Consider the following 17,950-nt stretch of genomic DNA (forward strand, 5'->3'; position numbering starts at 1 on the left):
CATGGAAGCGGGTTTGTGGTCCTACCGACTATTGAGTCTAGCCTCAGTCTCACCTGACCAGGAAGAATAACCAGAGAACACAACAGGCTGCATGGCCAATAGTAGCAGCACCCCAACACTGAACCTGGTCAGTGGCTCTACCCATTAGCAGTGCGTGTGGCCCTGTCTAACTAGGGAGCTCAGTGGACAGTTTTGCATGATTCTGGTCCACAGGCATCAAGCCATACTGGCCATGGAGCCTGTTCTATGTCCCTGCCCTGACAAGGAAGCAAATTTACAGATCTTTCCAACTGCTGAGTGTAGCACCTAGTGCCACCCAATTAGAAAGATGGACCAGCAAATCTGGGCAACTGCAGAACCCATCCTCCAGCTGCACTTGGGCAAGGAACCAAGCCAGTAGTCCTATCCAACAGTTCCCAGCCAGTGGCACCCTGTGACCTCACAGCTCTCAGGAAGTGCCCCTCCCAAATAGAGATACCTAGCAAAAAATCTCCCACTTATCTAGGAATATTGGTAGATGATCCATCCAGAAACCCAGTTAAGCTAGCTGGTTAGTGAAGAACTGTCTCTGCCCAAGCAAACCTATGAAGTCTGGAAGAGGAGACCACTTACTCAAATGCACAGATAGCAATGAAGAAATCAGGAATCATGGAGAGTCAGGTAAATATGATACCACCTAAAGAAACTAATAAATCTCCAATAACTGGAGATTTCAGAATAGTACTCTTTAAAGACTTTAGTAAACTGTAGGAACACATAGGTAACTAAACAAGATTCATTAAAAAAATGCATGAACAAAAGAAGTTCAACAAAAAGGAAGCCATCCCCTAAAGCAAACAGAATCCTAAAGCTAAAGAATACAATGAATGACCTAAACAGAGAGCTTCAGTAACAGGCTTGACCAGGCAGAATAAATAATCAGTGAACTAGAAGATAGGCTATTTGAAACTATAGAGTCATTGGAGGAATAAACAAACAAAAAGAATGAAAAGAGGGAAGAAAGCCTATAGGATTTAAAGGACACAATTAAAAGACCCAATATATATATTGTGGGAACCCCACAAGGAAAAGAGAAAGAGAAAGAGACAGAAAATATATTTAAGACAAAAAATAGCTGAATAGCTCCCAAACCTGGGGAGAGAAATGGACATCTAGATTCATCAGGCCCAGAGGACCACAGATAGGTTGAACTTGAAAAGGGTTACACTGTGATAAATAATAATTAAATTTTCAAAAGACAAAGAGAACATTCTGAAAGCAGCAAGGAAAAAGTAACATGCCACATACAAGGGAACCTTCATTAAACTATGGGTGTATTTCTCAAGAGAAACTCTGCAAGTGAGGGGAGAATAAAATGATATATTAAAAATATTGAAAGAAAAACAATCACCCCAAAATACAATAACTAGTAAAATCATCCTTTAGAAATAAAGAAAATAAAGATTGCCCTAAACAAACAAAAGCTGGGAAGTTCATTATCAGTAGACCTGCCTTACCTGAAATGCTAATGGGTGTTCTTCAAATGGAAATAACATGATGCTAATTAACATCATGAAAATGTATGAATATATGTGTAAAACTCATTGGTAATGATAACTATATAGTCAAAGACAGATTCTCTAATATTATAGTAGTGGTGCATAGTTCATTTAAAACTCTAGTTTTAAAGTTTCAAAAAGGTATTGAAATAACTGTAAATATAATTATTTGTTACTGGTAATACAATATAAAAATGTAAATTATAACATCAACTAAAATGTGAGCAGGGAGAAGAAAAAGTGAAAGATTTATGTATGCTATCAAAGTTATAATCAGCTTAAAATAGGATGTTACAAATATAATATATTTTATGTAAGTCTTATGGTAACCACAAAGGAAAAATCTGTAGTAGTTATACAAACAGTTATGATAAAGGAATAAAACAAACTGCTATACAAAGATATCAAATCACAAAAGATGCAAGCAAGATAAGAAGCAAGGAACAAAGTCTCTATAAGATAAAAAAATAAGAAAGTGGTAATAATAAGTCTTTATCAATAATTACCTTAAACATAAATGGATTGAATTATCCAATCAAAAAACATAGGCTGAGCATTATACTGAACAGCGAGAAGCTGAAAGCATTTCCACTGAGATCGGGAACCAGACAGGGATGCCCACTCTCCCCACTGTTATTTAACATAGTACTGGAGGTCCTAGCCACGGCAATCAGACAAAACAAAGAAATACAAGGAATCCAGATTGGTAAAGAAGAAGTTAAACTGTCACTATTTGCAGATGATATGATACTGTACATAAAAAACCCTAAAGACTCCACTCCAAAACTACTAGAACTGATATCGGAATACAGCAAAGTTGCAGGATACAAAATCAACACACAGAAATCTGTAGCTTTCCTATACACTAACAACGAATCAATAGAAAGAGAAATCAGGAAAACAATTCCATTCACCATTGCATCAAAAAGAATAAAATACCTAGGAATAAACCTAACCAAGGAAGTGAAAGACTTATACTCTGAAAACTACAAGTCACTCTTAAGAGAAATTAAAGGGGACACTAATAAATGGAAACTCATCCCATGCTCATGGCTAGGAAGAATTAATATCGTCAAAATGGCCATCCTGCCGAAAGCAATATACAAATTTGATGCAATCCCTCTCAAATTACCAGCAACATTCTTCAATGAATTGGAACAAATAATTCAAAAATTCATATGGAAACACCAAAGACCCCGAATAGCCAAAGCAATCCTAAAAAAGAAGAATAAAGTAGGGGGGATCTCACTCCCCAACTTCAAGCTCTACTACAAAGCCATAGTAATCAAGACAATTTGGTACTGGCACAAGAACAGAGCCACAGACCAGTGGAACAGATTAGAGACCCCAGAAATTAACCCAAACATATATGGTCAATTAATATTTGATAAAGGAGCCATGGACATACAATGGCAAAATGACAGTCTCTTCAACAGATGGTGCTGGCAAAACTGGACAGCTACATGTAGGAGAATGAAACTGGACCATTGTCTAACCCCATATACAAAGGTAAACTCAAAATGGATCAAAGACCTGAATGTAAGTCACGAAACCATTAAACTCTTGGAAAAAAACATAGGCAAAAACCTCTTAGATATAAACATGAGTGATCTCTTCTTGAACATATCTCCCCGGGCAAGGAAAACAACAGCAAAAATGAGCAAGTGGGACTACATTAAGCTGAAAAGCTTCTGTACAGCGAAAGACACCATCAATAGAACAAAAAGGAACCCTACAGTATGGGAGAATATATTTGAAAATGACAGATCTGATAAAGGCTTGACGTCCAGAATATATAAAGAGCTCACACGCCTCAACAAACAAAAAACAAATAACCCAATTAAAAAATGGGCAGAGGAACTGAACAGACAGTTCTCCAAAAAAGAAATACAGATGGCCAAGAGACACATGAAAAGATGCTCCACATCGCTAATTATCAGAGAAATGCAAATTAAAACTACAATGAGGTATCACCTCACACCAGTAAGGATAGCTGCCATCCAAAAGACAAACAACAACAAATGTTGGCGAGGCTGTGGAGAAAGGGGAACCCTCCTACACTGCTGGTGGGAATGTAAATTAGTTCAACCATTGTGGAAAGCAGTTTGGAGGTGCATCAAAATGCTCAAAACAGACCTACCATTTGACCCAGGAATTCCACTCCTAGGAATTTACCCTAAGAACGCAGCAATCAAGTTTGAGAAAGACAGATGCACTCCTATGTTTATCGCAGCACTATTTACAATAGCCAAGAATTGGAAGCAACCTAAATGTCCATCTGTAGATGAATGGATAAAGAAGATGTGGTACATATACACAATGGAATACTACTCAGCCATAAGAAGTGGAAAAATCCAACCATTTGCAGCAACATGGATGGAGCTGGAGAGTATTATGCTCAGTGAAATAAGCCAAGTGGAGAAAGAGAAATACCAAATGATTTCACTCATCTGAGGAGTATAGGAACAAAGGAAAAACTGAAGGAACAAAACAGCAGCAGAATTACAGAACCCAAAAATGGACTAACAGGTACCAAAGGGAAAGGAACTGGGGAGGATGGGTGGGCAGGGAGGGATAAGGGGGGGGAAGAAGAAGGGGGGTATTAAGATTAGCATGCATGGGGGGGAGGGAGAAAGGGGAGGGTGGGCTGCACAACACAGAGAGGACAAGTAGTGACTCTACCACATTTTGCTAAGCTGATGGACAGTAACCGTAATGTGGTTGTTAGGGGGGACCTGATATAGGGGAGAGCATTGTAAACATAGTATTCTTCAGGTAAGTGTAGATTAAAAATTTAAAAAAAAAAAAGAAAGAAAGAAAGAAAAGGGGGATTACTCCTTAACAGGATAAAACTATTGGTAAATCAAAGATCAACGCATGCTTTAAATATCCTTAATGTTGATCACTTAAAGGGTGTCAGATGATCAGTTATGGAGGTACTCTTTTCTGATAATATTCCTTTCTCTTAATTAAAAAAAAAAAAAAAAAAAAGCAGTTACTGTGTGCTGACCTCCAATGAGTTCTGCACAGTGGTATAGAGGGCATGTCAAAGTGTGGGCAAAGGGTCTGTTTGTTTCTACGCAGAAGATCAAGGCCTAGCTTGGATACCCAGAAAATGAACTAAGATACGATATGAGGAGGAGCTTCCGGCATCAGCACTCTCTGGAGGACTCGTGCCGGGGGATGATCATCAAAAAGCCTCCACAGGGATCCAGACGATGCTGCGGTTGTGGCTGCATCCAGCCCACCGTCTCCTGGACTTGCCATAAGAAGGAGGAGGGAGATGTCTAGGCTGGCATGTGCATACAGTGAGACAACGAATTTGACTGGATCTGTACTGTTGGAACTCAACCAGGAGTTGGGAGGGGTGCAAGTTGTAGCACCCCAAAATCTCATGACTATAGACTATCTATGGTTAAAAGAACATATGGGATGTGAACAGATCCCAGAAATGGGCTGCTTTAATTTGTCTGATGGTTCAAGTACAGTTGGACAATATCCATCATATCATAGATAAATTTTCATAAATGCCTAGGGTGCCTAAATGGTTTTCTTGGCTTCACTGGAGATGGCTGGTAATTATAGATTTGCTTTGTTTATGTCACCGTATTCCTATTATGTTAATATGTGTGTGCAAATTAGTTAGTAGTTTAAAACCTATACATACTTAAGGTACTATACAAGAAGATATGTCAAAGAAATAATCAATCCTCCCAAGTTTCCTTCATATGCTACATCTATAGCTTTTCTTCTTCCTTCCTAATTACAAACCTTAAATAGAATTCGTGCCTCATATCGAATTTACCGAGTATCATAATTCCTCCAGGTGGTAAAGATACCTCGAGACAAGTGCTGGGCATAGAAGCCACAGGGCATAAATCTGCAAAGAAGTAAAAAGCTAACCTTTGCAAACAATATGGCTTCTCTCTCACTTACCAACTTTACATTTCCCTGTATGGCCCCGGAAGATGACTGGTTAGCCAGAGACGGGTAAGATTCCTCAAGGGAGGAACAACCTAAGACAGGCACAGTCGCAGGGGGGCCATCAGGTGAGAATTTGGGGATCAACAGAGGTGAGGCTCAGAACCTCACCCCCCCTGCTTTGAGAGAAATCTTCTGCATCCGTGGATGTCTTGCTGCCCTTGTCTAGCCTGGATTAATACTTAGTCCATAGGCACACACCTGATCATCTGATCATCTATATTTGCCTTCTTACAGCACTAAACTATGTTTTCTACCTTTATCTTGCATCTACCTACCACTTCAGCATTTTATTAAAAATAAAAATAATAATAATAATAGGAGAAATGTGGGATCAACATATAAATCAAGTACAAAAATCAAATGAATATTCATATTTGACCTGATGGTTTATAGGTCATATTGCATGATCAAAACCGAAAGTTTCTGTGATGACTGCCCTTGTACTGTTCACCATGTAAGAATTTATTCACTCTGTAAGAATTCGTTCACCATGTAAGAACTTGTTCGTTATGCTTCAGAAGATTGGAGACTGACGAGAATTAGGCTTGAGATGGATTAATGATTGTACATTGAGCATTGACCCCCCTATACTGAATTTTATTGTTGTTAACAACCATTTGATCAATAAATATGAGAGATGCCCTCTCAAAAAAAAAATAAATAAATAATGAGACTTGTAGAGGGCTCTCGGTTCTGGGGTCTGAAAAAAAAAAAAAAAAAAAACATAGGCTGACTGAATGGATTAAAACAAATAAAAAAGATCCAAGGATATGCTGCCTACCAGAGACTTACTTTGACTTATAGACACAGATAGCCTGAGAGTAAAGGGATAGAAAAAGATATTTTAAGCAAGGTAATAATAATAAAAGAAATCAGTGTAGCTGTATTTATATCAGGCAAAATAGATTTCAGGCTAAAAATTGTCAAAAAAGACAAAGAAGGACATTATGTAATGATAAAGGGTTCAATTCATCAAGAATGTATAACAATTGTAAATATTTATGTGTCCAACACCTAAAGCACCTAAATATATAAAGCATATATTACAAAGAGTGAAAGGAGAGAGAGACAATAGTAAATAATATTACAGGACCTCAATACCCCACTCACAATAATGGATAGATATCCAGATGGAGAATCAATAAGGAAACAGCTGTTCCAAACAACACTAGATAAATGGACCTAACAAACACATACAGAAAAGCCCATTGAATAAGAGCATAACACATTTTTCTTAAGCACACAGGAAATATTTTCTAAGACAGATCAGATTATAGGCAACAGAACAAGTCTTAGCAAATTTCAGAATATTGAAATCATCCAAGTATCTTTTTCAACCACAATAGCATGAAACTGGAAACCAACAATAGGAGGAAAACTGGAAAATTCACAGATACAAGGAAATTAAACAATATACTCCTGAACAGTTAGTGGACCAAAGGAACAATCAAAAGATAAATAAAAAAGTATCTTGACACAAACAAAAATGGAAACACAACGTATCAAAACTTAGGGGGTATAGCAAAAGCAGTGCAAAGAGGGAATCTTACAGTGATAAACACATACATCAAGAAAAAAGATCTCAAATAACTTTACACTTTAACTTTAACTTTCAAAGCACTGGAAAAAGAAGAATACACTAAGCCCAAACTTAGCAGAAAGAAGAAAAGATAACAAAGATTAGAGCAGAAGTAAGTGAAATAAGGAACAGGAAAACAATAGAAAAAAAGTTAACAAAACTAAGAGTTAGTTCTTTGAAAAGATAAACAAAACTGACATGCATTTAGCTAGACTAACTGAGAAAAAAAGACACAGGACCCAAATCAATAAAATTATAAATGACAGAGGAGACATTACAAATGATAACAAAGTAATACTAAGGATCATAAGAGACTACTATGAACAAGTTACATACCAACAAACTGGACAATCTACAAGAAACAGTCATTCCTAAAAACATACAGCCTACCACGACTGAATCATGAAGTAGAAAATCTGAAAAAAAAACAGTAATAAGTAAAGAGATTTAATTAGTAATCCAACACTTTCTAACAAAGAGAAGTCTAGTATCAGAAAGTTTCATCAATTAAATATTAATCCTAATTTTCCTCAAACTCTTCCAAAAAATTTAAAAGTAGATTACAGTAAGACTTTCTCATTTTATGAAGTCAACATTTCCCAAGTATCAAAGACAAGTAAGGACCCTACCGGAAAGAAAAGTACAAGCCAATATCTCTGATGAATATAGATTCAAACATTCTCAACAAAATACTAGCAAACCAAACTCAACCACACATTAGAAGGATCATGCACCCTGATCAACTAGGACTCATCCCTGGGATGCAAAGATGGACAATATATGACAATCAGTAAATGTGATACATCACATTAATAGGATAAAAGGTAAAAACATACAATCCTCTCAATGGACACAGGAAAAGAATTTGAGAAAATTCAACATCCATTCATGATAAAAACTCTTAACTAAATGGATATAGAAAGAATATACTTCAACATAATAAAGGTCATATATGACAATGCCATAGCTAACAATATATTCAATGATGAAAGGTCAAAGGTTTTTCCTCTCAGATTAGTTACAAGACAAGTGTGCCCACTCTCACCAGTCCTATTCAACATAGTACCAAAAGTGCTTTAGCATTTAGGCAAGGAAGAGAAAGAAAAGGCATCAGAATTGGGGTGGAAAAAGTAAAATTCTATTTGCAGATGACATGATTTTATACATAAAAAATCAGAAAAACTGCACAAAAAACTATTAGCTCTAGTCAACAAATTCTGTAAAGTTATAGGATACAAAATCAATACACGAAAATCAGCAGTTTTTATATACTAACCATGAATCATCTGAAAAAGAAATAAAGCAGTAGAATCCAAAACTATAAAATACATACAAATAAGTCTAATCAAGGAGGTGAAAGATCTCCACACTGAAAATGACAAGCACTGATGAAAGAAATGGAAGGAGGGCAAATATAAATGAAAGAAGTGGAAGAGGACAGAGATACCCTGTGTTCATGGATAGCAATAATTAATACTGTTAAAATGTTTATACTACCCAAAGCTATCTACAGATCCACTGAAATCTCTATCAAGATTCCACTGTCATTTTTCACAGAAATTGAAAAAAAGTTCTGAAATTAGTTTAGAATCACAAACAACTCTGAATAGCCAAAGTAATCTTGAAAAAGAAAAACAAAGCTGGCATCATCGCACTTCCTGATTTCAAAATGTTAGAAAGCTGTAGTAATCAATACAGCATGATATTGGCATAAAAACTGACATAAACCAATGAAACAGAGAGCTGTCCCCACCTCCAAATGCATATATGGTCAAATAATATTTGATAAGGTAGCCAAGAACACTCAATGGAGAAAAATAGTTCCTACAGTAAACGGTACTGGAAAAACTGGATATTCACATGTAAAAGAATGAAACTAGAGCTCTATCTTTATCATTCATAAAAATTAACTTGAACTAGGTTAAAGACTTAAATGTAAGATCTGAAACATTAAACTCATATGACAGGGAAAAAGCTCCTTGAAATTTGTCTGGACAATGGTTTCTTGAATATGACACCAAAAAACAAGCAACAAAATAAAAAAAAGTGGGTCTACATCAAACTAGAAGAGATTCTGTTCAGAAAAAGCAGCAGTCAATAAAATGAAAAAGCTACTTTTGGAATGGGAGAAAATATTTGCAAACCACACTGGTAAGGGGTTAATATCTAAAATATATATGCAACTTGTATAACTCGAGAGCAAAAAATCAAATAACTCAATTAAAAAATGGACAAAGGATCTGAATAGACATTTTTCCAAAGAAGATACTCCAAATGCCAACAGGTAGATGGAAAAGTGCTTATCATCATTAATCACCAGTGAGATGCAAATCAAAACCATAATGAGTCGTCACCTCATATGTGTTAGAGTGAGTATAATCCAAAAGACAAGAGGTAAGTGCTGGTGATGATGTAGAGAAAGGGACATGTGTACATGGTTGGTGGCAATATAAATTGTGACAGTCTCTATGATAAACGTTACAGAGATTCTTCAAAAAAGTTAAAAATAAAACTACCAAACGATCTAGCAATTCTACTTTTTGACATCTATCTAGAGGAAATGAAATCACTATCTCAAAGAGGTTACCTACAAACCCAAATTCATTGCAGCATTTACAACAGCCCATACAAGCAAACAGCCTAACTGTGCATCAATGGATTGCTGAATAAAGAAAATGTGACAAACACACATATACACACATGTACACAATCCATTAGAAGATGAATGGAAAACAAAAATGTGAGATTTATAGATAGATAGATAGATAGATAGATAGATAGATAGATAGATAGATAGAATTCAGCCACAAAAAAAGAAGGAAATGCTGATATTTGCTGTAACATTTCCAAATCATGGATGGACCTTGAAGGGATTATGCCAAGTGAAATAAGTCAGACAGAGAAAGGCAAAAACAGTATGATCTCACTTTCATGTAAAGTAAAATAACACAGAACTCAGAAAGAACAGACTGGCGATTGCCGGGGAGTTGAGGACAAAGGAAAGGTGAGTGTGTAATGTAGTGTCCTGCCAAATCAGACTCATATGTAGATTTACACTCTGAAAATAAGGATTTAAGGGAGAAAAATAAAAGTGCAAGTAGAATTTTAAAATCCTCTTATTTTACCTGAAATAATATAAAACAAAATGTTAGCAGAAACAATCAACACACTAAGAAGTGACAGCAAATTTTTACACCTTGATGCTAACCTGTCAGATTCTCACCTGTTTATGTGAATAATCTCCACTATAACATTCTTTTCTTTCTCTCTTGGCCTAAGGATAGGAGTACTAGACACTTTGAAATATCAGATAAAAAGGAAACCAAATGGGTTAGGCAGAAAATATGAGAATATCCTATTAGAATAATGTTAACACAGATGTCCAAAACAAGACAAAAGCAGAACACAAAGAAGAGGGTAAAATCTTGGATGTCACAAATAAGAGGCTTTCAGAAATGTGTAAATATGGTAGGCTCCTTAACAGACACCCTCTGATCCAATTCAATCACAAGAGGACCAGTTAATCAAAATGTGAGCTAGAACACAGAATCAGAAAAATGTTCCTCTTGCCCATTTATGTTCCATGTGGAGGGAGCACAGAAGGAAGGTGAACTAATGCTGTCTTCTAAGATATGAAGAGGACTGCTTAGAAATCTACTGTACTGAATCTCCAGCTCATGGTTGGAAGCTACAAGGTCAATTAATACTTGAAGCCATGCACACTGGTAGATTTGCTACATCCAAGAGCCACATGCTCAATCAGACAGGGCTGGACTGGCATGGCTACATGTTTCCCAAGCATCCTCATAAGACAGAGAAAGTACAGAAAAAGAGGTGGGGCATAAACCTCTCCTAGGTGTATGCAAAATAGCTCTCCAACTTGCAGAATTAATTGTGTCATTTATTCATTATTCTATTCAATAAATAATTACACATATTCCATAGTGCAAAGTGAGCTCAGACTGCCTTTACTTAACCATTGCTCCATGGCATGTATTTTGTACCACCAGTGAATTAAAAATCGTGAGTCAAATAATAAACCGACCACCTGAAAAACCAGCAAATTTGTCTGTGACTGTGAGTTGTACCATGCTGGAGCACAGACATTTCTATCATTCTTTGTATCTTCTTCCTTAATTTCTACCATTGTTTATCATTACTAACAGCCCATCGGTCATTTAAATTAGAATGGGTCCTAGAGGTGAGGACTGTCTGGGGAGGATCATGAAGTATGCTGGCTGAAACACCCTATGAATAAATGCTGAGTTCTATTGTTACCATACATACCGTTTGGATATGGCTTTAAGAAATTTGTGACAGCCAGTAAAAAAGTTTAAATACCCATGGTGCACATGTTTACTGTGGTAATAAACCATCATGATTCACAAACAGGAACTGGAGACCCTTAGATGTTGTTTCAGAAAATCCTCAAGTTGAAACAGACAAAATGGGAAAATTCATGGATGTGCAATAGCTGTTAAAAGTAATTATAATACTGGATCTTGATATGAGAAAGCAAAAGACATACAATTTTTACAGATGCAAGATTATTTGACAAACATTTGTGGTGGTAGAGAACCAGGAAAAAGAATAGAGATAAGACAATTTTTTTCCACACAATTTTGAGTCATAAACTATGAATTATGCTCTAACAGATAAAGCAGAGAGGAAATTAATTTAAGAGATGAGATCTATTTTACAATTCAGAGAGCTGTTTTATTTTAATTTGGGGGGAAATTACATTTTGCTGTTTGGCTTACCAAACATCTTTCTCTGAAATGAACTGTGATTTCTCATTATTTCTCTGAGGAATCAGGGAAAGATGTTTATGCCAAAGTTCAGAGGGTGAATTAGCAACATTGTTTCAACCATCTGGAAAAGCACTGTACTGTAGAATTTTCTGTGGTGATGGAAATGTTCTTATATAGGCACTGTCCAACATGGTAGCTGCTGGCCATATGTGGGTTTTCAGTACATCACCTATAGCTAATTTGATGCAAGAACTTAATTTTAATTTAATTTAAATTTTAAATTTCAATAATGCCACATGGCTAGCAGTTATAGTGCTGGACAGTGCAGTGCAGAGGAGACCTCCTTCTTCTCCCTTTCTCTCAGCCAGTCAGGCCAGGTAGCCGGGGACCATCCGATAAATACTGTATGATGTCCCTTGAGACCTCACATAGTCTTTGCCAGCTTAGGTTCCAACGGGCTCAGAGCAAGGCTCAGTGAGGCTTGAGTGAGCAAATATACACATTAATAGGATAGCAAACAGCAAAGATCAGCCCTTCAGCTTCTCTTCCAGATTCACCCTGAGGTCAGATATATTCTCTAGTGCTTTGTCAGGAAGAGTTTCAAAATGATTCAAACAGTTGGACTTTCCATGACTTTGCATGTTATGAAGGCAAGTAAAGAAAGAGTTTGGTGAGAGTAATTAGACAAAGAGGACCTATAAAACACTGAGGCAGAAAATAAGAATTGTGTTGTGAGGAGGAACACTTCAAGAGATATGAAAGAAAAGCAAATCCAAGCTGTATATTTAATTACAGAGTTTGAAATAAAGAAATGTTCTTCAGCAACACATGAAACCCTTCCTTTCTTGTCATGGAAATGCATGATTACTAATAGTGGTCTGCAAAGCAATTGATTATTTCCTGACTCCATCCCACAGTTTCAGTTAGTTTACTAGAGGATCCCTTCTGATTATCCATTTCACCTGTTCATTATTTGTTGATGCATTTCTTTATCTAAACATAGCTTTTAAAAGTCAGAGATTTAAGAGATGTTCAATTTTAATGACATTCCTTGAAAGGGGTAGAACTGGGGTTCTGAAGCATTATTCCTTCTCCAGAGAGGTTACTGGTAACTTTTGAACTTGCATAACTTCTGTCAATAGAGTTCAGTAGCAAAGATTGTTTTCCACATGAACACTTACCTGGAGGAGCAGATCAGAAGTTGGTCTGACTCGCTGTTGGAACAGGATACTTAATGTTCGATTCTGTTGTTCTAAATCAAACACTCTTGTTTTCAACTTTAAACATTCCTCCCTTAGATCCTACAACAAAAACATGGGGAAAAGTCTATAACTGAAATACACATTTGCATATATAACCATATTTTATTTGATACTTCAGACACATTCACAAAAAGTAGTATTTTTATTCTGCAAATCCCCCCAGAAATTAAGTCACATACAGTGTTTTCTTCCACAGCCCAATGTCTGGTAGAATTATTATGTGCATAGAAGACCAATTAAACAAAAACGCACCTTAAAATCAGAAATGCATTAATCTAGCATGCTATTTTTGAATATGATAAATGTTAGTGATATAAAGTCAATATAAGTTTCCATCTATTTTTTTTTACCTTTTCACTGACTTTGTAAAAGCAATCATAAAGCACAAACCACAAGGACAATAATGTTTTTGCGGTGAATAGAGATTTGATGAAATAAAGAAACTATCACTTTTGATGGAGACTTTTGTTGTCATTTGTGGAAACAAGTTGAAATTTTCAACACTGGCTAATAGGGTCAGTGACGCATTTAGCAGGAGAGAAGCGACTCTGAAATGAAGGCTTTCACAGGCTACTTGAAACTTGTCCATCCTCTGACCTAGTGGATTCCCATACCCTTTTGGGATGTTTCGGTCATAGTGCTGGGGGAGAAGAAGAGTGATTGTACCCTGGAATCCTTTGTGGAGCAGTTCTTTGGAATGGTTCAAACACCACAGAGATCTTTCCCTAACTCTCATGAGGGAAGCTACAACATAGGATTTCTCTGGAATCCCACCAAGGAACTGCCTTCCGAGCTAACTTGTGATAAAGGAACCTGTAGTACTTAAATGTCTACACCCTCTTTGATGGGGTTCAAGAAAGACAAAGGAGAATAAAGCCCCAATTCAAGGTTCTTTAAAAGCTGACCCTTTCTTACATTTCAAATTTTATCTTTCACTATATTCTGATTTTCAAAAAAAGTCTTATTCTGTTCTTAGTATGTGAAGAAGGATCTGCTCTGTTTTCTCGAAAGGTCTAGGCTCCCCTCCCACCTCCACTTTCCCTTCTTACCCATCAACTTCTTCCAGTTCAAGTTTGGCTCTCTGATTGAAGTCCAATTCAAATTCTATCTCCTCTCTGACACTTTTATCTGGCATCCCCCAAAGACTGCTCCCACTTCTAAAACTCCAGTAAGACCTCAACACCTCCCATATGACATTTAATATACATACTTTGTATTGATTTTATCTTCCATGCTCTAGACTTATCTTGTCAATCAGATGACACATTCCTCAAATGACAAGCCAAGAAGGTGCTCAGATAAACAACAGCACAAGCATAGTATTGTTATACTTGTTTATTTCATCACCTAGCAGAGCATCACATACAGTAGGAGAATAAACATGTGCAATTATTTTGTTACAGGGCATTATGATGACAAATTCTAGTCTCCTGTGATAGTGTGAGAGAATTTAAGCTTCTCAACACTTCTTGTTTATAGATCTAAGTATTCCAATATAGGGCAGCTACAGGTCTCACTTATGGCTCTGAAAGCACAACAGAGCAGCAATCGACAGCTCCGATCCCCAGCCCTACACAGGAGTTACAGAGGTGAGTGGGCCTGTTCCATAACCTTGTGTCAACCTAAGCATGAAGATGGAGCAGTCTGGCTTCTGAGGCTTTCCCTGAGCATACATCCTCATGTTCAGCCTTGTTAATTCTATTTCCAGGGGCAAAGACACAGGCCAGGGTATGACTCACTGCACAGGTTACACTGTCCTCGTATCTTTAGTTAAAGGCATGAAGCTTGTACACAGGATGTTTCTACCTGATTGCTGCCTGCAAATGCATGGAAAAGAAATGTCATGTTCAGAATGAAGCACCTGGGTCCAAGATCTCGGAGGGCAGTAACTGTCAAAGGTGGGCAGGAGTGTATGTGTGTGCATGTAGGAACACAGATGCCATTGGGCAGAGGCCAGGTTGGGAGCATATGCACTGCTCAAATTAAAAGGCTAAATTTATTTTCTTTGTTTAGAATTCAACCTCTGTGTCTCACTTACACTAATTTTTGTTCTTAGCACATGTATAACACTCCCTGCTCCCAAACACTAATTGTTTTCACTATTGCTAATTAAGTAATTAATAAAATTTGACTGTGAGGCAAATAAATATTAATAGTATCTACTGGGTGGGAAAACACAATCATTCTCATTTGCAGGTAGTGATATGGAAACAGAAGCAGACAAGCATGGATTTGCAAGAAGAAAGGAGGCCTGTAAGGAATAGCATCAGCAATTGTTAGCAAAACAGAATAACTTGAGAGTTCTTCTGATAGGTTAAAAAAAAAAGAACAAAAGAAACAAACCATATAGTCTATAGAGAGATTCTGTACAGGAGTCCAAGTTTCAATGGCCATTACTATCACTTAAGGCAGTAATCGGTCATTAGCAGGAAGACAATTTATTGACTTTGAGAATTGTTGATCACTCGTGGCTCATCTAGCTCAGCACACAGCAGAGGGGGAAATGGAAGGCTTTAGGACTGTGACACTGGTCTCACAGTCACAAACAGAATTGAGCTGGACTGAAGTTTTATAGACATAAAGGAGTTGCCTGTGTTCTTTTAATATTCTTGTTCTCTTTAGTCAAGTTGTGGATGGGAAATGATGCCAGACAGCTATCATCCCAAGAAACCATAATGAAAGCCAGGCATGTGTGCCTATATGCACACATGGAACCTGACTGGGCAGGAGGAAAGAGAGAGAAAAATAAGAATTTCTGTGACTGCTACAGCAAGACCTGGGCAAAGGCAGGCAGGCAGCCAGCTGTCTTTGCATTCTTGTGTTCACACTGGGAACTCACTGACAAAAGGAGCACATGACCCATTTAGTGGGGCCAAAAGCCACTATTCTGCTCTTGCCAGTTACAGAAGCAAGACCTAGACTGTCCTCCCCAAGGAAGGCATTATCGACAACGAAACTCTCCTCTGCTCAGATGCCAGCACTGGGAGTCAGGACTCACAGCAGAGGCTGGGCCATCCGTCCTCTCTCATACCCTTCTTTTTCTATGACTCCCTACAGTGTCTGAGGCCTCAGGAGGAAGACCCCACTGAAAATACAGGGTTGCATTTTCTGAAATGAAAGAAGGGCCATGATATATAATTTTATCAGGGGTGGGGGAGAATAATGTCCACAGCTTGACTACATTTAATCCGACTTAAGAAAGGATAGTGGTTTTGGGTTCAAGGTGACAGCCACACCTGCTTTCCTTGCTGTGTGCACATGACCATGAATTGGAAGCAAAGAGGAAGGAATTGCAGTTGAAACGTAGGCAAGATATACTGAGCAATATGATACATGAGTCTAAGAGGCCCCCACACTCTGCAATCCTGGTAGGTTTCACCTGCACTTAGGCCAAAGAAGATTCTGGATTCACTGCTACATAGGACCTATGGAGTACAGTTACTTTATGCTTTAAGGAAAACCATTATCAGCTCCCTGCTGAAGTAAATTTAAGTTGATTTGTTAGAAGCAGGCCATATACTGATATCACTGGAATATTTTTTAAAACTATTTAAATCTGATTTTATCATGTAAAAATGATACGACAGAGGCATACCTAATTTCAGAGGCAGTGTGTATCAGGAATACACTAGCTTGGGAGTCAGGGGGCCTGGGCTCTGGTCCTCATTACACACATGACCTGGAGGGAATAACTCATTCTTGTTAGGCCTCCTTATCTGTGAACTGAGCTAGTGCACAAAACCGCACAGTCAAGAGAATGTATGCCTCAGCTGCTTCCTGAGATGGCTTGTCAAGTGCCACCCTGTTCCTACCCTGAAGCTTAATGGACACCACACCCACCAATTTCTCCTTATCGCATTGCTTCTCTGTGGCTGTCACTGATACATCGTTTTTTCCTTTCCAAGGATGCTAAGATTTTTGTAAAAAGAAAAAGCCATTTCTGGAAAAGATTGGTTACATCTCAGATTAACCAAGGGTCTCAACATCAAATACCCCAAAGGCAGGTTACATAAATGTGTGACTGAGTCAGGCTAGCTGTAGTGACTAGGAAGTAGCGGGTCCTGCGACTAACTGATACTGTACGCCTTCATCCTAACAGCACTCAGATTAAAATACTCTTATTCTGAGTGATGGCTACATAGTTTATGTAATTATAGTGAATTGAGCCCATTACCAAAGCTAGTTGACAATCTCACGTTTAAATGCTTGCTAAAGTCCTTAGCAACTGTGAAATTCTAGTATCCAAATAAGACTTATTCTGAGAAAGCTTGACTCCAAATTTACAGTATCAGTTTTGAATTCATACACAGGACTCCATATCCTAGATGCTCTTCTTGCTAGCAAGGACTGGCAAAGTTTCCAGAGTTTTAAGACATCCACTGGCTACCTTGCCCTTTTGTTTTATTTCCTGTGCTCATATGTGATGATTGGATTGCAATCCATCTACTGGTTTCCGGAGCTGCTTCTCTGCCTGCTGAACTACAGTGGGGAAAAACAGTAAGTGACTGAATGGGATCATGGGGGCCAAATGGTGGTAAGGATAAGAACATGGGGTCTAAGCATAAGAACCCTAGGTTAAAGGGATGGGGCTTTTCCACTTCTAACATTTGAAATCATGGGGAAACTATTTTCTTAGTTTTCACAGGGTTGTACTGAGAACCAAATAACTTAGTGTATTTAAAATAGGGGGGCATGGGTCTGACTCCCTGTAAGTCTACAGCAAATACACACAGACCCTCTTCAGGGAACCAACACCATATGTGCCATTGCTAGGCCAGTGGACACAGATGGCCTGACTGCCCCTCTACAAAGGGAATCTGTAGGGGTTTGGGGTTC

The 17,950-nt window shown here is 37.7% G+C and overlaps 1 protein-coding gene across 16 annotated transcripts in view; it reads right to left on the reverse strand.

Annotated features, from left to right (window-relative positions):
* Positions 1–17,950, reverse strand: part of NCKAP5 (NCK associated protein 5) — a 942,960-nt gene that overhangs the window by 155,195 nt on the left and 769,815 nt on the right. For all 16 annotated transcript variants that reach the window (XM_073241351.1, XM_073241347.1, XM_073241344.1 and 13 more), the window contains one exon: positions 13,034–13,153. In XM_073241351.1, the coding sequence (XP_073097452.1) occupies positions 13,034–13,153 (120 nt within the window). The remainder of the gene's footprint in view (positions 1–13,033; positions 13,154–17,950) is intronic.

Source organism: Manis javanica, chromosome 7, assembly GCF_040802235.1.
Source record: "Manis javanica isolate MJ-LG chromosome 7, MJ_LKY, whole genome shotgun sequence".
Lineage (NCBI taxonomy): Eukaryota > Metazoa > Chordata > Mammalia > Pholidota > Manidae > Manis > Manis javanica.